The following is a 23,860-nucleotide window of genomic DNA, read 5'->3' as shown; positions in this document are numbered from 1 at the left end:
AGTGGTGCCTCTTCTCGTCCTGGTGCTCTTCTCGAGGAGAAGACCCGCGGAGTTGCTCGATCGGGAATGGGTTGTCCTTCCTACAAGAGAGACTCGAGAGTAATCTCTAACTTTCCACATTGAAGTGTATGTAGCCGCTATTGCTGCTCATCACAAACCAGTCGCTGGAAAGTCTCTGGGACAGCACGACCTGATCATTAGGTTCCTAAGGGGCGCGAGAAGGTGGAATCCGCCTCGTCCGCGCTCTGTACCCTCTTGGGACCTCGATGCGATCCTGGCGGGCCTCGAGAGGCCCCCCTTCGAGCCCCTGGGAGATGCCGCTCTTTGTCTTACGAAAAAAGCAGGCCCAGCACCCGGATCTCCTTTCACCCGGACCGGGCTGACCACCACCATCGCGCAGCGACGCTCTACCCCTGCAGGTCACCTAGGCCGCACCCCCAACGAGCAAGCCCAGCAGCTGCTCCCTCTCACAGTTTTCCAGTTCCCGGATCCCGGCGGCACCACCTCAGCTGCCAACATCTACAGCCGCCCTTACAGCATGAGCATGCCTCCGCCAGTGGCCACAGACTACTTGCACTCCTTCCCTATACCTTCCGCAAGCACATGGCCAGCGGCGCCGATGTTGTCCACTAGCGAGAGGCTTCCGCTAGCGACTCGGGTCCCGGTCCCCAGCTTCCCCTTCTTCACTGCCACAGCAGAGACTTACCCAAGCCTACGCTCTGTCCCAAGCCCGGGATTGACAGGAACCGGCGAGCTCGGGGCCCGCTCCCTGGACAGCACGCCAAACAAGCATACCCTTGCCACTCCTGCCACCATTATTATTATCTGCATAGGCGAACTCGTGAAGGTTAGGTCTTTATCTCCTCAAGTGTGAAACACATTAATATTCATGGCCATTGACACTGCCTCTTATATGGCCTTTCCACAGCAAAAAAATGTCTTGCAAAGTAAATGCACGCAAATCGGCTGGCCCTGAAGGCAAACCCAGGCAAGTACTTAGGGTCTGTGCTGGTCAGCTTTCACAGGTTTTCACTGAAATGTTTTAATTTTTAATTTCCAACTTCTCTGAAGTCTACGAACATTGTACTTGTGCCAAAGCATTAATCTGCAAAGCGTCTGAACGATTTCCACCTGGTGGTACTTACACCCATCATTATGATGTGCTTTGAGAAACTGGCTCTGAGTCACCTCCTAGAGGGCCTTCCACAGTGGAGCCATACCAGACCCATTACCCAACAGGTCGACAGAGGATGGTATTTCCACTGCTCTTCATTCTGCCCTCACCCACCTGCATAACAACAACACATATTTAAGGATGCTGTTCATCGATTTCAGTTCCACATTTAACACAGTCATGCCCACTTAACTAGTCACTAAGCTTATTATATAAGCTGGATTCTGGACTTTCTTCCTCAGTTTGTAAGGTTGGGCAATCACGTCTTCAACTCTCATCCTAAATGCCGGTGTCCCACAGGGCTGCGTGCTGAGCCCACTGCTCTAATCTCTTTTCACCCATGACTGTGTTCCTTCGCATAACTCCAACATCTTCATCAAGTATGCAGATGACACCACAGTGATTGGCCAGATCAGTAACAACGATGAATCGGCCTACAGGGAGAAGATCCAAAACCTGTACCCTCAATGCCCTGAAGACCAAAGAGCAGTGAAACGGATGTGTGCCGAGTATTTAGGAAACAAAAGACAAGAAAAGCACCAGGCCCAGATGGTATCTCCCCAGCCTGTCTTAAAAGCTGTGCTATTCAACTGGCCTTCATATTCTCACAGATCTTCAACAGATCACTGGAGCTGTGCACAGTTCCTTCCTGTTTCAAGTGCTCCACCATAATCCCCATCCCAAAGAAACCCAAAATCACAGGACTGAATGACTACAGACACGTTGCTCTCACATCAGTGGTCATGAAGTCATCCGAGAGACTGGTACTGGCCTATCTGAAGGACATCACAGAACCCTTACTGGACCCCCTGCAGTTTGCCTACAGAGAAAACAGGTCTGTTGAGGATGCAGTTAACATGGGGCTGCATTTTGTCCTGAAACATCTGGATAGACCAGGGACCTATGTGAGGATCCTGTTTGTGGACTTCAGCTCCGCTTTCAACACCATCATCCCATCACTGCTCCAGACAAAGTTAACCCAGCTATCTGTTCCTGGCTCTATCTGTCAGTGGATCGCCAGCTTTCTGACAGACAGGCAACAGTTAGTGAGAATGGGGAAACTCACATCCAGCATCTGCACAATCAGCACTGGCGCCCCCCAGGGCTGCGTTCTCTCCCCACTGCTCTTCTCCCTGTACACAAATGACTGCACTGCCCAGGACCCTTCTGTCAGAGTTCTGAAGTTTGCAGACGACGCCACACTCGTTGGCCTCATCCAGGATGGTGATGAGTCTGCGTACACACATGAGGTTGAGCAGCTGGCTGTATGGTGCAGTCATAACAACTTGGAGCTGAACACGCTTAAAACAGTGGTGTCGATTGTGGACTTCATGAGGAACTCAACTCAACTCAACTCAACTCAACTTTATTTATATAGCGCTTTTACAATTTTCATTGTTACAAAGCAGCTGTACATGAGACATATTGACTATAAGCAAAATAATTAAAGTTGTACCTGCAGAAACAAGAAAAGGTTGAAAACACAGAAGACAGACATACCCACATACAAAACACTCCACACACACAATATGCACACGTACTAACACACATAGACATAGAGACACACACACACACACGGATGCGCACGCACACACACACAACACACACACACACACACACACACACACACACACACACACACACACACACACACACACACACACACACGTACGTACACAGACAAGTACGCACACACACACACGCTCAGTGAGAGCACACATTTAGGATAAAGGAGAGAGAAGCACAGGTCAAATATAACAGATAATAAATTCCTATATGCAATATTAATTAAGTAAAACTTTAAGATTCTAAAGCAGCCCCCCCGGTCAGGCAGATAGTGCAAAAACAGTATGCAAACGGTGGCGAGGAACCCAAAACTCTAATCGAGAAAAAAAACCTCAGGAGAACCCAGGCCCAACCAGGGGATTCCAGTTCCCCTCTGGCAAAAGCTGCTGCCTCTGCACAAGCTCCAGAGAACTTGCACAACAAGGCTAAATAAAATAAATAAACTTAATAATAAAATAAATTATAGTTTAAGATTATCATTAATAATCTAATAGCATTTGAAATTTTGTGGTGAAGACATGTCAAGAGACCGCGTCCTTCTTTATCCAGCTCTATCATCTCAGCTCTTGTCAGGTCCCCACTTCCCATTCTCCGCTCTACCATCAGGTCAGGCCATGAACTGCATCCTGCTCGCTGTGGTAACCTTGGAACAATGAGACAAGACTGGCTGAGAGTAGAGTACTGTTCTGTACTCTTTGATGCAACAAGTACATCAGTTGTGTTTTTGGTTCCGGTTGATCTAACTAATGCAGCCTAAACCCTCTGAAGATTTATATTATGGAAGAGTAGTGTATGCAAGATTAAAAAGATGCGTCTTTAGTCTAGATTTAAACTGACAGAGTGTGTCTGCCTCCCGGACAGTGCAGGGAAGACTATTCCAAAGTTTAGGCGCTAGATAGGAAAAGGATCTACCACCTGCACTTGATTTTGAAATTCTAGGTATTACCAACTGACAGGACGCCTGAGAGCGTAATGCACGTGAAGGACTGTAATACAAAAGGAGTTCATTCAAGTACTGAGGAGCTAAACCATGTAAGGCTTTATAGGTAATAAGCAAGATTTTAAAGTTAACGCGATGCTTTATAGGTAACCAGTGCAAGGTTGACAGAACCGGGCTAATATGTTCATACTTTTTTGTACGTGTAAGAACTCGAGCTGCCGCGTTTTGGACCAATTGGAGTTTTTGTAATAAGCCTGCAGGGCAACCACCTAACAGTGCATTACAGTAATCTAGTCTTGATGTCATGAATGCATGAATTAACTTCTCTGCATCTGAGATTGACAGCATATGACGTAGTTTAGATATATTCTTAAGATGGAAAAACGCAATTTTACAGGTGTTGGCGACGTGGCTCTCAAATGACAGATTACTATCGAATAGAACGCCAAGATTCTTTGCTGACGACGAGGGTTTTATGGAACATCCGTCAATAGTTAAACAGTATTCTTGGTTGTTACTTATAGCAGTTTTCGGTCCAATAAGTAACACTTCCGTTTTGTCCGAGTTCAGTAATAAAAAGTTGTTACTCATCCAGTTTTTTATATCGACTATGCATTCCATTATTCGATGGAACTGCTGTGTTTCATGAGGCTTCGAGGAAATATAAAGTTGAGTATCATCAGCATAACAGTGAAAGCTAACTCCGTGTCGCTTTATTATATCTCCTAGAGGTAGCATGTATAATGCGAAGAGCAGAGGCCCTAAGACTGAGCCCTGTGGTACACCGTACTGGACTTGCGATTTGCGTGACACCTCATTGTTTATTGCTACAAATTGAAAACGGTCGGATAAATAAGATTTAAACCATTTCAAAGCTATTCCCTTAATGCCGACATAATTTTCGAGTCTATGTAGGAGTGTGCTGTGGTCAATGGTATCGAATGCAGCACTAAGGTCTAGCAGCACCAATAACGAGATACAACCTCGGTCAGACGCCAATAGCAGATCATTTGTAACTCTGATCAAAGCAGTCTCTGTACTGTGACATGCTCTAAATCCAGACTGGAATTCTTCATTGATGTCATTCCTTTGGAGGAAGGAGCATAATTGAGTTGAAACTACTTTTTCCAGAACTTTAGATATGAAAGGTAGATTCGATATAGGCCTGTAGTTCCTTAGTTCTCTAGGGTCGAGTTGGGGTTTTTTGACAAGGGGCCTTATAACAGCCACCTTATATGCTTTAGGCACATGTCCTAATGTCAGAGATGAGTTAATAATACCAAGAAGAGGATCTATAATTTCTGGGAGCATCTCTTTCAGTAGATTTGTAGGTATAGGGTCTAGTATGCATGTTGTTGATTTAGATGATCTAATAATTTTAGACAGCTCATCTTGATCTACGGTATAAAATAATTGCATTTTCTCCTTAAGGGCGCTGTAGTTAGTTTGTTCAGCGGGTTTCACTTCTGATTGCATTGTTATAATTTTTTCTCTAATATCTTGGATTTTATATGTGAAGTAGTTCATAAATTCATCACTGCTATGCTGATATACAGGATCAGAAGTCACTGACGATTTATTTTTTGTTAATTTAGCCACCGTGTTAAATAAAAACCTAGGGTTGTGCTGGTTTTCTTCTATTAGTGATGAAAAGTAGGCGGATCTAGAAGTTTTTAGGGCTTTCCTGTATTTTCGAATACTATCCTTCCATGCTGTACGAAATACCTCTAATTTAGTTTTCTTAAAGTTGCGCTCCATTTTTCGGGCCGCTTTCTTTAGAGCCTGAGTGTGTTCATTATACCACGGTGTGGGGCTGCCATTTTTAATCTTCTTTAAACGTAGTGGAGCAACTTTGTCTAGCGTTACCGAGAAGGTGGAATTAAAATTTTCAGTGGTAATGTCAAGATCTTCAACGTTATTTCTCATGATTTGAGACAATTCGGGCAGATTATCGAGAAACGCATCTTTGGTAGTTGAAGTTATTGTTCTACCATATTTGTAACAATGAGTTTTATTTGTAGCCGTAGGCCAGTGAAGCAAACATAATACCAGATAATGATCCGAAATGTCTTCACTCTGCTGAAGGATTTTAACGTCGTCCACATTTATACCGTAAGACAGTATTAAATCTAAAGTATGATTACGAAGGTGAGTGGGTCCTGACACATGTTGACTAATGCCCATGGAGTTAAGAGTGTCTTTGAAAGCCATTCCTAAGGCATCTGTAACGTTATCTACGTGGATGTTAAAGTCACCAACGACAAGGAGTCTATCTGCGGCCAGTACTAGTTCTGATAAGAACCCACCAAATTCTTTAATAAAATCTGTGTGGTGCCCTGGAGGCCTATATACAATAGCTAGAATCAATTTAAAAAGTGTTTTATCTTTAGTATTAGGTGTTGAAACATGAAGAACCATGACTTCAAAAGAATTATATTTAGAGTTCGACTTCTGGGAAATGCTAAGAGAGTTATTGTAAAGTGCTGCGACACCTCCCCCTCTGCCTTTTAGACGAGGCTCGTGTTTATAATAATAATCTTGGGGGACAGATTCATTTAAAGCAATATAATCATCTGGTTTTAGCCATGTTTCTGTCAAACAGAGCATGTCTATTTTATGATCTGTTATCATATCGTTAACAAAAAGTGCTTTATTAGAGAGAGATCTAATATTTAGCAATCCGAGTCGTAACAGTTGATTATCTGTATTTTGTTCATGTTTAGTTTGTTTAACGTTTATTAAATTACTTTCAAGAGGTTTACGCATTATTTTATGTTTGCTAATCCGGGGGACAGACACAGTCTCTATTTTGTGATGTTTGGGAGAACGGATTACTACATGTTGTACATTTTGTGTATTCTGCGACGTGAGACGGCAAGCAGACAGTTGGTTAAGCCATACTGTCTGCTCCCTGACCTGGGCCCCAGCGAGTCAAGTTTTAGCATTAGCATTAAGACTTTTTGCCATATTTCTAGACAGGATGGAAGTCCCAGCCCAGGAGGGATGGAGACCATCTCGTTTCAACAGGTCAGGTCTGCCCTCAAAACTCTTCCAGTTATTTATAAAAACTATATCATTCTGCAGGCACCACTCAGACAACCAGCCATTTAGTGATGATAATCTGCTATAAATCTCATCACCACGATAAGCATTGAGGGGGCCAGAGAATATTACAGTGTCTGACATCATGCTTGCGAGCTCACACACCTCTTTAATGTTATCTTTTGTGATCTCCGATTGACGGAGTCGAACATCATTTGTGCCGACGTGAATGACAATCTTACTGAATTTACGATTAGCCTTAGCCAGCACATTTAAATTTGACTTGATGTCAGGCGCTCTGGCTCCCGGTAAACATTGGACTATGGTGGCTGGTGCCTCTATGTTAACATTCCGAACAATAGAATCACCGATAACTAGGGCACTTTCAGCAGGTTTCTCAGCCGGTGCGTCACTGAGCGGGGCAAACCTGTTCGAGACTGTAATCGGAACGGTCGAGTGATGTTTTGTCCTGCGACTACGCCGTCTCACAGTCACGAAGTTTCCCAGCTGCGGAGGATTTTCAACCGGAACCGAGCTGTGTGCGCTAATGTTGCTCGCATCCAAAGTGTTTTCTATCGTCGTTAAACTCTTACTATCCTCAGATAAGGATTGGATGCGAGACTCTAATTCTAAGATCTTCTCTGTCAGCCTAACTATTTCCCTGCATTTATCGCATATAAAGCCCTCGCAGCTGACAGAGAAGGCTAAGCTAAACATATGACATGAGGTGCAAGTAACAATAATAGGAATAGAAGCCATAACTCACCGGATTTGAAGTGCAATTCCAACTTACCAAGGTTGCTCGATGGATCGTAGTATACTCGCTTAAAAAGAGAAACAGTTAGCACACAAGACAAACCAGAGGCAAGATGATATTCCACAGTGTGAACAGAAAGCAAGCTAACACGCTATTGCTATGCTAACGGCGTTAAGTTAACTATCACTTTTGGTTTAGACTCTTCCAAGTAAATAACAGGAACAGGGATTATTGAGATATCAGGATAAGTTAGCAACGACAATAATAATTAACGATAATAAAATACACTAATATTAGAGCGAAGTGGTAAGCGCACTGATACAAACAAGCTGCCGGCAGCGATGCAGGAAACAGGAAGCAGGAAGCAGGAAACAGGAGACCACAACGAACAGTGTGGTTATCTGCGCAGGTGAACTCGTGAAGCAACAACAATGGAGGCCATACAGCAGAAGAAACCCCCCTGCACTCCCCCCTCTCACCATCATGAACAGCTCTGTGGCAGCAGTGGAGTCATTCAGGTTCCTGGGCACCACCATCTCTTAGGACCTGAAGTGGGACAATCACATTGGCTCCATTGATAAAAAAGCCCAGCAGAGGTTGTACTTCTTACATCAGCTGAAGAAGTTCAACCTACCACAAACTCTGTTAAAACCGTTTTACTCAGCAGACATAGAGTCTGTCCTCTGCACATCCATCACTGTCTGGTTTGGCTCAGCCACAAAGTCAGACATCAGAAGACTACAGAAGACGATTTGAACTGCTGAGAAGATCATTGGTGCTCCCCTGCCCACCCTCCAAGGACTGTATACATCCAGAGTGAGGAAAAGGGCTCAGAAAATCACCCTTGACCTCTCATATCCAAGCAGGGGCATAAAACACGTCCCCCTCCATCCGAGGGTTGTCCCCCCCAAAATCATTAAAAATCGCACTGTCTATTGTGCTAAATATATTTATGTATACCTAAACTAATTGTGCAATTAGAAAATAATACAAACGCAAAAAATGCGTTTTAAGTTTAGAAACGGTTGAGTTCCACCTCCCCTGCCTCACAGTGGTTTGGCCCACTGCCTGCTTTCCCTGTTCATCTCACCTACGCTACACATAAGTAAGGTATGCGGCTCAGTTCTGCAGTGGTATTTGAACTCCAGTAACGTCCACAATTAGCCACCGATCCTTGCCATTCAGGTCCCTTCACACACAGTCGCGCACATACCGGTGACAATTTAGTGACTTTGGCACTATATTTAACGAATTTCAGACCCCTTTTGTCCACAAAAGGTGCACAGCTTTCATTCAGTTGGAAAAACGTGTTTTCTCAGCTATTTTGTGCAGTGTGTGCGCGCGGCGGATAAGCTAAACATTCAGTTGTCTGAAACTCTACTATTCATCAACGAGTACAACACAGAATTTAAGCATCTGTCACTGTTTACTGACTGTTTGAGTACACGAACATAGTACATCTATGCACATAGTTTGTTGGCAGAGGCAGTGCACTACATGGGAAAATAACCACAACTCTTTAATGTAGATGTATGGTGACTTTGTCAGACGATGTTTAAGTGTTTAAAAAGTGACTAATTGTTAACATGTAGTATCATGGGTAGTGTTTTTTTATACTTGTTTCCTGTCTTGACAACAGAAACAAAAAAAATCTAAATGGAAACAGCTTTAGTAGGTGTTCACTTGTATTACAGTAAGTGGCAGTTCAGTTCAGTTATAATGACTGCAAGTCTGCATGATAAACCTATGAACCTAACGCATATTGTCGCTTTGTGACGTAGTAAGTACAATTTTGACTGTATTATTTGTGTCCCCTTCAAAAATTGCTCTTCAGAAATTGTGTGTTTATTGTCCCCCCTACTGTTAAATGAGATTTACGCCCCTGCATCCCAGCCATCATCTCTTCACAATGCTGCCGTCTGGTCGGCGCTACAGAGCACTGAGAACCAAAACAACCAGACACAAAAACAGCTTCTTCCCTCAGGCCATCTACCTCTTGTTAACAGTTAAATGTTTTTTTACCCACCATGCAATTATTAATAATTAAGTGCAATGTTAATTATATCCTCCAGATAATACACTATCTATTTTTTATACAACTTTTTCTGTTAATTATTTCATTCTGCTTGTATATAGCACATACCTTGTACTACAATCGTCTATTCTTATTTTTTTACTTGCACATATTTACATACACACATAGCTTTACTCTTTATCTTATGTTTATTGTATTGTATTTCTTTATTTTTTATACCCATAGGCCCTTATTTAAATCATCTATGTACTGTATATTGTGTTATGGTCTCTGTGTACTGTTGTTGCTGTTTCTGTGTACTAGATGCTACTGTCACCAAAACACCATACAATGTGCTCTTTCTGATTCTGATCTACCTGCCATTGAGCCTCTTCACCACAGTAGATGCCTGCGCAGAGCACACAAGATTATCAAGGACTCTTTCCATCCCAGTCACAGACTGTTCATCAAAAATGAGATTCAGGGCCACCCAGACTAGAACCACCAGGTTTTCTGCTAAATGACATTCATCACTGGCCTCAATGGCCATGGCATCAGAAACAGTCTTTACAGATGGCTTCTGTGGCATCAGAATCAGGAACACAGTATTTGCAGGCAGCCTCTGAAACCCAGTAGGCCCCCAAATTTTTCTTGGGGAATTCTTCACCGGTAAACAGTTCTAATGTTGATGACTGGGGAGTTTCAGACTGGAATTCTATGAAGTCCATAAAGCACCTGCTCAGCTCATCCTCAGCGGAAATTGTGTGGATGGAGTCCTCGCTAGCACCCTCGATCTCTAATAGGAGTCCCACGACAACACTCTCACTAGCCGGCTCACACACCTGGTCAGATATATCAAGAGGCTGTGGCTCCGGGACCAACCTCAGCTCTGTCGCTCCTTCTGGCTATGGCTCGTTGATCGTGGCGGGCTCAGGCTCTCATGGTGTTGGGTTCTGGCTGTGTTCCTGATCGGGATGTGACAATCTCCTGAAACCTGATGACGGTCTCCCTCCAGTTCAGTACAGTGGTGTCTAAGAGGTCAATGTGTTGGTTAAACGTGAACCCGATCCGGAACAAGGCACACGGGGTTTCGTCCTTGAGGAAGCTGGTGATGGCAAGCTGGAAAAACTCCCTTGAGAACTGCAAAAGGCTGTGGCTCTCCTGAGCCAGAAGGATAAATTGGCCCCTTTCCTCCATGTGGGCGGTCAGACCTTCTGTTACAAAATACCCAGACCAAGGCAGAAGGTAAGTATAAAGCCAGTCTTTACTCAACTCAGTTTTTATTTATATAGCACTTTTCACAATTTTCATTGTTACAAAGCAGCTGTACATGAAAACATGTTAACTATAAGCAATACATACAATTTATAAAATAGAAAAGGTATCAAGAGCAAAGTGAATAGATATACTCTCATTCACACAAGACCCACAAAATATACAGTCCACACACAATCACATGAGGCAGAAGGACATGCGCACACACACACACACACACACATGCTCACACTCACGAAAAACAGGCACACACACGTGCACAGATACATAACCCATACGCTTGCCCGCACACACCGAATATAACATACACGAACTGACACACTCACTAAAGCACACCAAAACCTACATACACACACACACACACGCACATGTCTGGTTTACTATCCCCGTGTGGACAGTCCATAGGCGTAATGTTTTTTATACAGTACAAACTGTATATTCTAAACCTAAAGATCATAGAACACTTTTTGCATTTTTAGATTTTTAAAAAATATAGCTTTTTTGCCCATGGGGACCTCAATTTTGGTCCCCACGGTGACACGAGTCCCCATGTGTTGGTGTGCATTCAGGTTTAGGTCCCCACCGGGATATACAAACATGAACGCGCACACACACACACACACACACACACACACTCACAGAAGATAAAAGAAGAAAAACACAGGTAATATGCTGCAGACTATAAATTCCTATATGGGGTAGTAATAATTCACGCAAAATGTTACATTTAAAATAATGTTAAAGGGGTGGTATAACGGTGTGTCATGCATTCTGACTTCTTTACAATGTTAAACGTGCTGTCTTCTAATGCTTAACATGGTCAACTTGTCAAAAAACGAGTTGGGCATATTACGTAGTATTTCTGTGCTCGATACACTCCCCCAGCGATCGTACAGGTTTCGTAAAGTTCTTTTTAAACAAAAAATATAAAACAGTTTCGTAACAATTTTTCTTAGTCCCTTATTAGACAATTCTCCCAGAAAAGCACGCGGCAGCAAGGAGAGCAGGAGAAGGAGCATGCGCAGACGTCACTTTCACTTGTGTGCAGGAGAGAGAGAGAGAGAGAGAGAGAGAGAGAGAGAGAGAGAGAGAGAGAGAGAGAGAGAGAGAGAGAGAGAGCATACGTTCGCGAAGTTCAGGTGTTTGTTTGTTCACTGCATTTGGGTGATGAATGTTATATAAACGGTGGATATAACGCTGGATTTGGAGATCGTTTGAAACTGATATATGGAGCTGTCCTAGCGCTAAAAGATGCCGGACATGAACTGCATGCGGTGAGTGAAACTGATGTCTGTGTTTTGTTGGCAATGGATGCGCACGTGATTTAGTTCAGCCTACCCCTCCCCCCCGCACGCGCCATATGCTTTAGGAAATAATCGTGCAGCTGTATCTATCTTTTATAAATGTGATCAAACTAAATACTCTTCGAAGATACGAAGTATGCAATACTACTCTATAGTATAGATATTCAAGATTAATATGAGTGTGACGAGGGAGGCGTGACGAGTGCCGTGGGAGGAAGAAGCGAGGCCGGGACGCGATTGATAATGAGTGTCAGCTGGGCGTCATTCCGGCCTCTTATCTCTCACGGAGGAGAGCGGAAGCATAAAAGGACGAACGGCAGGAGAATACGGCGAGAGAGGACCGGGCCCGGACATTAGTTAAGTTTTGTTTGTGTTTATGTTCGTGTGGCCAGCAGTCGTCCGTGAGGGGCTGCCGGCCTGTTTTTACTGCTGGATTTATTGTTTATTTATTTTGATTAAAGTGTTTAAATGTTTGCCGGTTCCAGCCTCCTTCCTTCCCATTTAATTGAGCTATATTACAATGAGATTGGCAGAAACCGCGTGTGTTAGGGTCGCCTTAACAAGTACAAAATTCTAAAGCTGTTGTCAGCAGCCCCCGGCGAGCAAAATGAGTGCAGCCAGTGGCGAGGAACCCAAAACTCACAGTGGAGAAAAAACTTTACCTTTACTGAAGGCAAAACAGAGTAAACAGGTATGTCTTTCAGAAAAGTAATCCAAAACCATGTAAGTATTCCACAAACATGTAAGTGTTCCATAAACAGGTAAGTTTATGGGCGGTGGAACCTCGGGTGCTGGCGGCCTCGCGTTGTAGCCCAGAGTCCTGATGGAGTAGATTCGCCACCTGAGCATTGAGGATCTCCACCTCCTCAATCAGGGAGATTGTGTTCTGCCGGGGAAGGATGCCGACAACTGGGAGGTCCAGGATGCCAGCGGGTGCTGCGGGGCACAGAAGAGATTAACGGCACTGGAGTATATGGTAGAAGATGAAACAAGACTAAGGTTAGGTAAGCTGTGGCTATGGCTAAGACTCGACAGAAACTAGACACGCTAGACTGTGGCAGTCAGAACTGGCTATACATGCACAAGACGAGAGAATGAGAGGAATTAAATGGGGAAAACCTAAACTACGGGAAATGGCCACAGGTGAGAGAAATGATGAGATAACAAAAATGCAAATATGTTATAAACTATGCATAACTTTTTAAATCGATGCATAGCATCGTTACCTTTTATGCCGATGCACCGATGCAAATTGATTAATCTTCCCATCCCTATATTTCATGCACTCTGACTTCTTTACATTGTTAAACGTGCTGTCTTCTCAAGCTTAACATGGTCAACTTGTCAAAAAAAGAGTTGAACACATGACGTAGTATTTCTGTACTCGATTCACTCTGCCAGGGTTCATACAGGTTTCGGAAGTTTTTTTTCAAACATGGATTCCCGTTTCGTAAAAAGGGTTCTTAGTCCCTTATTGGACAATTATCCCAGAAAAGCACACACTCGCGACATCCATCGAGCAAAAGAGCACGCCCACACGCGTGTGTGAGAGATAAAGGCACGCTCACAAATCAACCAGGCAGCGTGAGAAAGAGAACGCCCATCAATGCCTCTTCACTCAGCTGAAGGAAGTTTAGCTGTGTTTGTTTGCTCACTGCATTTCGGTGACCTTTCACCGATTATTCAAACAGTGGATATAATGCTGGATTTGGAGATAGTTTGAAACTGATAAATGGCGTGGTCCCAGCGCTAAAAGATGCTGGACATGAACCTCACGCGGTAAGGCAAATTAATTCATATGTCTGTTTTTTGCTGGCAATCGGCGTGTACGTGCATAATGTAAACACAAATTTATAGTGAATCAACAGCTATGCAGGGATAATGCGATGATGTATTGTGCGATTGTGCTGTAGTTTCGCCTCCCTTGAACACTCCAGGAGCTTTTCACGGAAATAATCGTACAGATGTATCTGTCTTTTATAAATTTGATCAAGCTAAATACTCTTTGAAGATAGAAGTATGCAATACTACTGTCAGGGTTCCTGTTTAGTGTGTCTTTGTCTCCTGGTTATTGTTTCACACTTCTCACCTGCCACCTATCAGTCCCTCGTTAAACTTAGTGTTTTCACCTGGTGCTCGTTAGTTTTCCCCTGTTTATTCACTGCCACTTCTCACTGTCTTTGTGCGATCGTTGACTAAGTTTGATACCGTACCTAGTCTTGTCTTAATTTAAACAAGTTTCTAATTCTTGTTTTGTCATGTGGATTTTTACTCCTGTGGATTACAGTGTCATCTAACTATCTTGTCCTTTTAGTTAATCTCCCAGTTTGGTTATACACTTACCCCGTTTTCCTTTTATTTTTGCCTAGGCTCTAGTCGTTTGTTATTTTGTTCTTTTGTTTTGTTAGCGCTCTTTGGGAATCATTTCCCTGCCTCAGTGCCATCCTCATCCGGCTGATGCTGCAGTCTCAACGGACACTGGATTCTCTGTCGGCTGGCACTGCCGTTTTAACGGCCAGTGGACTCTCTGTCGGCTGGTATCGCTGTCTCAGCAGTATCTGCCGGTTCTCGAGTGGACTTCTCCCTGCTGTCCCTGGCTCCAGCTACTTTTTTATTCTTCCTGTGTGTGTGTCACTGAATAAACTCTTTGTTACCCGCAATTGAATCCGTGTGTTTCACATCCTTGACAACTACTGTATAGGTACTCAAGATTAATATGAGATTGGAAGAAACTGCTTGTGTTGCCTCATCTTTAATGTCCTTCTAGACACCTTTGACTTAATTTCTTTGTAGAATACAAAAATGGTTCTTTGAATAATACTCTGGTCACTCTTTTTCTTGTACTACAAGTAAAAAAATGCCTGGAGAGCCAAGCTATACAATTTTACTAAAATTATGCTTCAGCTTTACCTGAGGATTGAAATTTAAATCACTACTTTTATTTAAGGGTGCAGTGAACTAGGACCACAATTTTAAACCAAGCTTTTGTTATATAAGAGGGAATCGTATTCAAGCGAACATCCTTTAAGTGTCATACCTGAAAACGCCCTTGTTACTGAAATAACAACTTATATTGACACGAGGCTCAGCGAATGGCAGGTCCTGGAATGCACCGATCTAGGTTAAACACCACCTCCACAGAAGAATATCAACGCCTACTTCTCGAGCCCTGCCCACTGGTTTGCGTATGACAGTACTGAACACAAGCTGCACGGAACCAGATAGAGCGAGTGTAAGTATCATGCTGTTAAAGATCGCAAAATATTGTGCAGTGCCCGGTTGTGGAAGAACACAGTGCTGCATAACCTTCCTTCGGATTCCGACAGTAGGAATGTTTGGTTGAAGTTCATTTTTAAAGACGTTCCAGCTCACGTGGGGAAAACATTGAGCGTTTGTTCGCTTCATTTCAACACGGATTCATGAACAAGTCACAGGTTGACACTGGATTTGCGGAGAGACTAAAATGAATAAGCAGTGCTGTGCCGTCATATTGGATCCGATCCCAGATAGCACAATCCATCTGGTTTACGTCTATTTGACGTCTGCATTTACGTCTGCAAGACATCTTAAATACATAGTTTGCTCATCTGCAATACGTCTCGGAGACGTCTGAACGTCTGTAATACGTCTGCTAAAGATCTGGAGATCTGCTGCTTAAAAACATCTGCTAAACATCTTAGAAAGAGCTGTTGTACATCCATTCTAAATCATAAACATCTTACAGACATCTTCTAGATGTCTATATGATGTCTGACAGCAGACTTCTCCGAGACGTATTGCAGATGAGCAAACGATGTATTGTAGATGTCTTGCAGATGTAAATGCAGACGTCAAATAGACGTAAACCAGATGCATGTGTGCTATCAGGGGATAGGAATGGTGCAGCAATCTTATGTGAGTAAAATATATTTGCACTATGCATCATTATTGCTTTTTTTAGAGATCGCTTGATATGCCCTGATAGTATTACCTGGGGACCTCTAGTCATTTGTAATAATTGTAATCGGCATCTCTGTGATTTGGCAGGCTCATATATCATTTTTCAAGGTTTTATCCACCTTTTGCGAATAATGAAGGCAGTTTTGAAGTGTTTTGATATTATTTCTGGTGCTGGGTCATTACCATATCTGCCAACACTGTCGTTTTGGCCGGGAGTCTACAGTTTGTTTATTTATCATGAAAACTATAACATTTGAGACCCGCGATTGCGGTGATCTTCTGTCCGGTTTGCGGGTCTTAAATGCTGACATGTACGGTCATATATCACTAAACACCATATAACTATAGGCTATACAAACTATACGCAAAGCCTTGCCATCACATCCGGGGATTAAGTAAATTTGAGTAAAATCACGTTACGTGTCGAACCAAATTCACAGAAGGCTCTCCAGATGCTATCCAAATCATAGCAGCTGCTATCAATCTTTAAATAGTGCAGATCCTGTACCTTGACCCATCTTCGCAGAAAGCTGTACTCTACTCTGGATGTTATGATTAATGATTCATAAAATGTTTTTGTGTGTGTGTGTTCTGCAAGTACAGAGACTAAATCATGTCAATGTGCTCTGCAGGCTGCTGCTATCCTGTACTGCCAACTGCTCCTGCCCCAGGAGTGCCTTTAACCCAGTGTGTGGAGAAAACCATATTGAATACGTCTCACCCTGCCATGCTGGCTGTACAAACTTCACCATGGATCCTAAGAACCCATACAGAGTCCATGTAAGATGCTGCCCTGGACTGCTTCATAGCTCTGTTAATCCATACTTTTATTTGGCTCATTACTAGAGGCAAATAGCAGCTTTGTCTGTCTTCACTGAGCAATTAACAAAAGATGTTTTAGGAATAATTTTAAATGTTAAAACTCACTTGAATGTTTCTTTTTGTAAGACTTTAATACAACTCAAAGAAGGTGAAGTGAGGCATTTGATCAAAGAAATGACGAATTAAAACAATGTGAATAGAAAATCAGTACTAGTTCTAATGATGACAAAGTAATTATAATTGATCAAACTTTTCTAAATTGCAAAGTGTACATTTTGGGACTTTTTTTTTAAAAAAACAAAAAGGTTCTATTTACAAAATCAAATTATAATTTGGTTCTATAAGGTTCTATCTGCGAGCCAATCAACACGTTGAATGCACAAGAGGACCAATCAGGATCAGCTTTCTTTGTCATGTGGCCGGGCTCCTCAGTGACAGTGGGAAATACCTGAGCAAACAGTTCAACGCAAAACAATGTTTAAAAGAAACCTCAAGGTTGACTGTTTTATTAATATTCTTGTCAAGGACAGCAGTTTAAACTACAGTATTTTTGTTTTGTTTTAGGTTTTGTTTAAGAGATCATTTTTTATATTTATACACTCAAAAAGAAAAAGCTGTTGAACGAACTTAATTAAATTAAGGAAAACTTGTCCACGAAATGGAATTACATTACTTCCACTAAATTTAATTTGTTTGAAACGATTCTTTATAATCTTGTTGTATGGACTTAATTGTTTTAGTAGTCTTGATTAATTTCATTTGTGTCATACCCATACTGAATAATGTTTTGCAATGCATAATATAAATAATTTTGTCAGGTTAACTGTTTTATTTTGCCATGACTACTACATAAAATAATGCCATGTTAACTACACTTAATTTTGTCATGTCTACACAACACTAGCCAGCAGCGCTAGCTTCCGAATTCCTGCGTTTACATACACTCTCATAATGCATTAATGCCTTAAATTTTACAATATTAAGCCCTAAAGGCCAAATACTCTGTTGTCAAAATACTTTAAAAAGTAATTTTACCTGTCCCACCTTCTGTGGATAAAACATTTAGATACAACAATTAGTACTGCCTTTTTTGCCTAACTTGAACAAGAAAAAGCATTTTAACAAAAAGTATAAGTAAATTGTTTGTGTTGCTTGAAAATGTTTTGCTTTAATGAATGTTTTGCAGATAGAACCTTATACATTTAGAATACATTTGGGTCTCTGTGTTTTTCACGTATGAAAGAGATTTGTTCCTCATATCATTTTTTTCAATATGAAATGCAAAATTTTTGAAGCTCAATATCTCAAAACTCAACACAGATAGAACTTTTTAATTCCAAGGCGGCGAATTGTAAAAAAAATGTTTTAATCCCACAACTGAATAGTCTCTGTGCTTACAGAATCCTTATTCCAAATACTTGTAATGCATGTATGCACTAACTGACAAACCATACCATAATAGTGTCCACAATCTCTCCACAAACAGGTTTTCAGTAACTGCCAGTGTGTTCCTGACATGGGCACTGCCAAGCCTGGCCCTTGTGCTAATACCTGCCCTCACCATCTCCTGCCAACAATGTTTCTCATCTCTCTGGCTGGGCTCATTGCCAGCCTAACACACAACCCTATCTACATGATGGTGTTGAGGTAAATGAATGTCTGAATACAAACAAACACAAGTTCACTCACTGCATTAATCACAGTCAACGTGGGAAAAATAAAATGTGTGAAATTCCAAGATACAGTTACAGTTTTATTCTTGAGTTTTTGTGTAGAATTTTACATTAAGTCTCTACATATGGTCTGTCTAAACCTATAGAGCAGTTCCTGCTGAAAAGAAGTCTTTTGCCATAGGTGTTCAATTTCTGCTTCTGAGGGTGCTAAGTAAGTAAAATACCATAATATCCTCTTTGATTTTGTATGTGTAAAAAGTTTTATTTTAATTTAGGTTCAGATAGGGATGATATAGGCAGAAAGAAATGTATTTGTTGTTGTCTTTTGCCTCAAAACAATGTAATTGTTGATCGACACACAGAGAATGGGCCAAGGTCAGTGTAAAGATCTTAACTACAAAATAAAGTGTGTATGCGTATTTTGAAGTAGTATAGGGCCACCATATGGTGAAACAAAAACCTTACTGTAAAGGATAACAGGTATAATGCATTGTACCAGGTATTGTACCAGAATACAAGGTATATTGTGAACTGCAATAAATCTGTACCAAATCAGTAATTTTGCACAAACTGATATAGTACATTCAAATAACGATATACAGTAAAATAGTACCAAATGCATTATGTTGTATTTCTCTGCTTAGCTTGGTTGCCTGCTCCAACCCTGTTTGGAATGACCATAGACTCCACATGTATCTGGTGGAAAACTGCTTGTGGTAAAAAGCAAGGCTGTGGTTACTACGACAACAATCTCCTCAGGAACAGGTAAAGATATGTTAAAATGCAGGTACATTTAGGAAAGAAAATTTGGTACATTTTGATTAATATGGTACATTTTGAGTTCAAACAAGATTATAAAGCCAAGCAAGCCAAATAAATTATGATAATTAGTGTTAAGAGTTTAGTTAATGTCTATAATGGTGATGATAATGACTTCTTGCAGGTATCTAGGACTTCAGGTGAGCTATAAGACATTAGGCATTATTCTAATGGCATTTATTGGCTGGAAAATGCACCGGACCAGAGAGTACAGTTTAGAGAAAAGGGACGATGGACCACTGTGATGCCTAAAACATACATGGTGAAATGCTTTTTATGACCACTCTCTTACAAATGTTATAATTAAGGTTATAAAACTACAATTATACATATACATATATATATATATACACACACATATATATATATATATATATATATATATATATATAACATATAACTATAAATAACATATAACTATATATGAAGAGTTTGGTTCCAAAATGAGATGATTATTTTTCAAAAATCATGTTTTTTTATTAATTTATCATGTTTTTATTGAGTTTTATTGTTTTAGTAAGCTGTATTTTTTATTATTATGGCTTGAATCAAAACAAACCAACTGCAGTTTGATTGATATTAATTGGAATGTACAATAAAAAAAAATGATTTTTGAAATATTGTAAAAACGGAGTTCTCATTTTGGAACCAAACTCTTCATATATAACATAGTTTGGTTCCAAAATGACATAAATTTTCTAAAACGGAGTTATCTCATTTTGCAACCAAACTATGTTATATATGAAGAGTTTGGTTCCAAAATGAGAACTCCGTTTTTACAATTTTTCAAAAATCATGTTTTTTTATTATGTTATGTTTTTATTGTGTTAGTTAGCTGTATTTTTTTAATTATTATGGCTTAAATCAAAACAAACCAACTGCAGTTTGATTGATATTAATTGGAATTCACAATAAAAAAAACATGATTTGTGAATATTTTCAAAAACGGAGTTTCATTTTGGAACCAAACTCTTCATGTATGTATATATATTATATTTCAGTGAAATTTGAAGTCCAGAGCTAGCCTACAGTCTACAGTCTTGCTTGTGGAAAGAAGAATCAGCTTGCATACTTATTTCCCCCTACAAGAGGAGACGAGATGGCCATAACATGACAGATTTGGATACTTGATTTACTCGATTTACTTTTTATTTTGTAATATAAATACATATTTTCTAAAAAGCTATGTATAGAGCTATATTGGGCAGTTCTGCAAAGTGCAAAGCTATATAGTGCTGTTCTCTAGACAGTTATCTACAACGTTTGAAAAAATATGTAGCTTAGTTCTGCTGAATTAAGGATTATGGCACCTAAATAAAATGTCTGTACTATTCTTTGGTTAGTATTTAAAGAGATGCAAATTCTGTCATGAATTACTCATTCTCTAGTTGTTTCAAACCAATATTTTCTTTTGTTTGGTTAAACACAGAGAAAGATATTTGGACGAATCCTTGTAACCAAACAGTTCTTAAACCCCATTAACTATCATAGTAGGAAAATAACAATGGTAGTCAAAAGTGCCCCAGAACTGTTTGTTGTCTAACATTCTTCCAAATATCTTAGTAAATATCTGTTGAACACAAACAGATATAAATAAATTTTTCCTACTATGGTAGTTAATTGGGTCCAAGAACTGTTTGGTTGTAAGCATTCTTCCAAATATCTTTCTCTGTGTTCATCAGAACAAAGAAATGTATACAGATTCAGAAAAACTTGAAGGTGAGTAAATGACAGAATTTTTATTTTTGGATGAACTATGCCTTAAATACTTGGTTAATATACTTTTTCTTTTTTTGAGACTATGCCAAAGATGTTGGATGATTTGTATGCACAAACACACATATGGTGTGTAATCAATTGTAGCCTGTGTATATGGGACCAAATGTTTGTGAAATATTTTTTTAAATCTAATTTTAACATTTAAATATACCCTTTATATATCATTTTTATCATGGTTCTTAATCACATTGATACAATAATCTTATTATCACTGCTTAGCATAACAAAGAGTGTCTTGTTGTGCAATAACTTTTGTATAACAATGTATTAGGGATGTAACAATATTACTGATATCATGTTATCACAATAGCAACATTATCTCAATATTATTGTGGTCACATGACTGTATGAAACGATAGGTCTTCCGGGCCTAACATAGAGACTGTTAGAAAAAATAATAGATGCTACCTTTGGCAAGGTCCATCTGGTGAAATTATTTTATTTTATAAAAGGGATTTTAAGTCATTTGACCCATTTCATACTATAACTCACACCTCTAAGCAACATTTATGATTAGAGGATAAAGAAAAGAGGATGCTTATGGCATGTTTCAAAGTCATCATTTGTCATTTTAAATATTGCAATAATTATCATACAGTGGACGTTATACCGAGTTATTATCGCCCAGTGAGATTTTGATATTGTCACATCCCTACAATGTATGCAAGTTTTTTCAGATATAAATTGTATTCACAAACACCAAACTTTTTAAATGGTCTTTTTTACGTACTTCTGCACATTTTAACATACATTTTACATCTTTCAAGCATTTTATTAACTTGCAAATCTACAGATGCTGATGCAATCCACGTGACACAACAAGAGTGGAATGTAAATAACAAAGACAACCATGTCATAGCTGTGACTACTGCATTCTGCACCTTGTACCAAGACTTGCGTAGCATGCTCTGATAGGAAAAGTCTAATTTTCCTAATGTTGTACAGGACAAATCTACATGACCGGGTCGTGCTAGAAACAGGATCTGTGAAGCTTAGCTGATCATCAATCACACTGTCATGATCCTGCCTCTCCGTGTCTTGGTTTTCGAGTCTTGTTGCAGGATCATGTCCGACCCATGTGTTTTTTTGTGGAGAAAGTTCATGACATTGTTTTGGTTTTGTAATGCTGTGTTCTCTCTCCGGTGTCGCGTCTTTTAGCCCCGCCCCCTTGTTTCTCCTTCAGCTCCCTATTAGTGTTTCATCCCACTCACCTGTCTACCCAGTTTCCCCATTAGTGTTATCCTTGTCACCTGCCCGTCACTGGCCTTTTGTCATTTTCCCTCGTTAGTATTCCCTTTATATTCCCTTTGTATTCAGTCTCCCCTTGTCTGTTCATTCCTTTACCCTGCCCTTCCTCTCCTCGTATGTGGATTACCGTGTTCCTGTTTTTGCCGTGTCCCAGTCGTGTTATTGGACTTTTTATTTGGATTCTCTTGGACTTTGTTTGTTTGTCCCTTGAGGTTGTTTTTCTTTTGAGTTTTTGTTTTGATTTTTATCGTGTTTTCCCTGTCGTGGGTTTTTGTTTCATCTTTAAATAAATATTTTCTGTTAACCCTTTGTCTGCCTTATCAATCGTGACACACACTCCGAGGTTGGAAGATGTAATAGTTAAGGAACCTAGTTGAATGGTGAGGTTGTGATGAATCTTTGGGTCTGCCAATATTAAAAGCAGTTCTGTCTTTGCAAGGTTCAGTTGCAAGTGATGGTCCTTCAAAAAATGAAGCAAAATCTTTAGCCGTAAAAGTGTTTTTTTACGGGGTGCATGATTGTGATACTACAATTCTGGCCATTAAAAGTGCGCAAGAAAGAGAACACGATCTTCCAGCATACCACACTTTGCAGTGGTGTGTGTGTAGTCAGCCAAGCGGCACTTGTGCCTTAAGATCGTTCACAGTCGTTCACATTCACTGATTTCTGCAGCTTTAAATAACACGAGATGCGACTGCTTGCACCAGGATGAAAGTAAAGGGGCATCTATCACTTTGCCTTATGTCGTGATTCTGCCTTATCTTGTCATGTCTTTCTTGATCTTGTGGCAGAATCACGGCAGGATCCCTTGTTTAATGTGGAGAGAGAAATTTTGGCCTTCCACATCCTCTGTCACTCCAGTGTCGCGCCTTTGTCCCCGCCCTCTTGTATCCCTCATTATTGCTTGTTAATTAGTTCATGCCCCGCACCTGTCCCTTCTTGATATTCTCCCCTTTATATAGTCCTCTTGTTCCATTGTCCTGTGCTCAGTCATTGTTTGTTTGAGAGTGTTACTCTCTGTGCATCATCGTGTCTTTGTGATTACCTGTTCCTGTTGTTGAAGCTCCTGTCAGTCTAGTAAGTGTCCAGTTTAGTTTATGTCTAGTGTTGTTTATCTCAGTTTAGTGTTAGTTAGTCTACGTCCTGTTATTATCCTGTTACACCCCATCGTGGGTCTTTGTTTTGTGTTTCTTGTAATAAATACCCTTTTTGTTACCCCTGAACGCTGCCTGTAATTGGGTTCTTCCTCCTGTTTCATGACAGCCTTATACTGTATGTTACACATACATTAGACCAGGGGTCTTCAACTACTTTTCTTTGAGGGCAAGATTCCAAAAGTATAAATAGGATGCGGGCCAGTTTTTTACCATATCTTTATTTCTTCTGTTTTGTATTTCTGTTATTTACTGCATTTTGTTACTTTTATGCAGTTTTTTTGTTGTTGCTGTTACTTATAGGTCATATATTTAAACATGCACACAAATATTGCATCCAGTATTTTTGCCTTT

At 40.5% G+C, this 23,860-nt stretch overlaps 1 protein-coding gene across 1 annotated transcript in view; it reads left to right on the top strand.

The window, feature by feature from the left end:
- Positions 1-23,592, top strand: part of LOC130550300 (solute carrier organic anion transporter family member 2A1-like) — a 73,495-nt gene extending 49,903 nt beyond the window's left edge. Inside the window, exons 5-10 of the mRNA XM_057327721.1 lie at positions 16,644-16,791; positions 18,320-18,480; positions 18,653-18,717; positions 19,151-19,271; positions 19,450-19,587; positions 20,327-23,592. Coding sequence (XP_057183704.1) covers positions 16,644-16,791; positions 18,320-18,480; positions 18,653-18,717; positions 19,151-19,271; positions 19,450-19,570 — 616 coding nt within the window. The 3' untranslated portion in view covers positions 19,571-19,587; positions 20,327-23,592. The remainder of the gene's footprint in view (positions 1-16,643; positions 16,792-18,319; positions 18,481-18,652; positions 18,718-19,150; positions 19,272-19,449; positions 19,588-20,326) is intronic.
- The last annotated feature ends 268 nt before the right edge of the window (positions 23,593-23,860 follow it).

Source organism: Triplophysa rosa, unplaced genomic scaffold (genome assembly GCF_024868665.1).
Source record: "Triplophysa rosa unplaced genomic scaffold, Trosa_1v2 scaffold284_ERROPOS145926, whole genome shotgun sequence".
Classification (NCBI taxonomy): domain Eukaryota; kingdom Metazoa; phylum Chordata; class Actinopteri; order Cypriniformes; family Nemacheilidae; genus Triplophysa; species Triplophysa rosa.
Note: the sequence above shows the minus strand (reverse complement) of the source record. Positions and strands in the feature narration are given on the sequence as shown.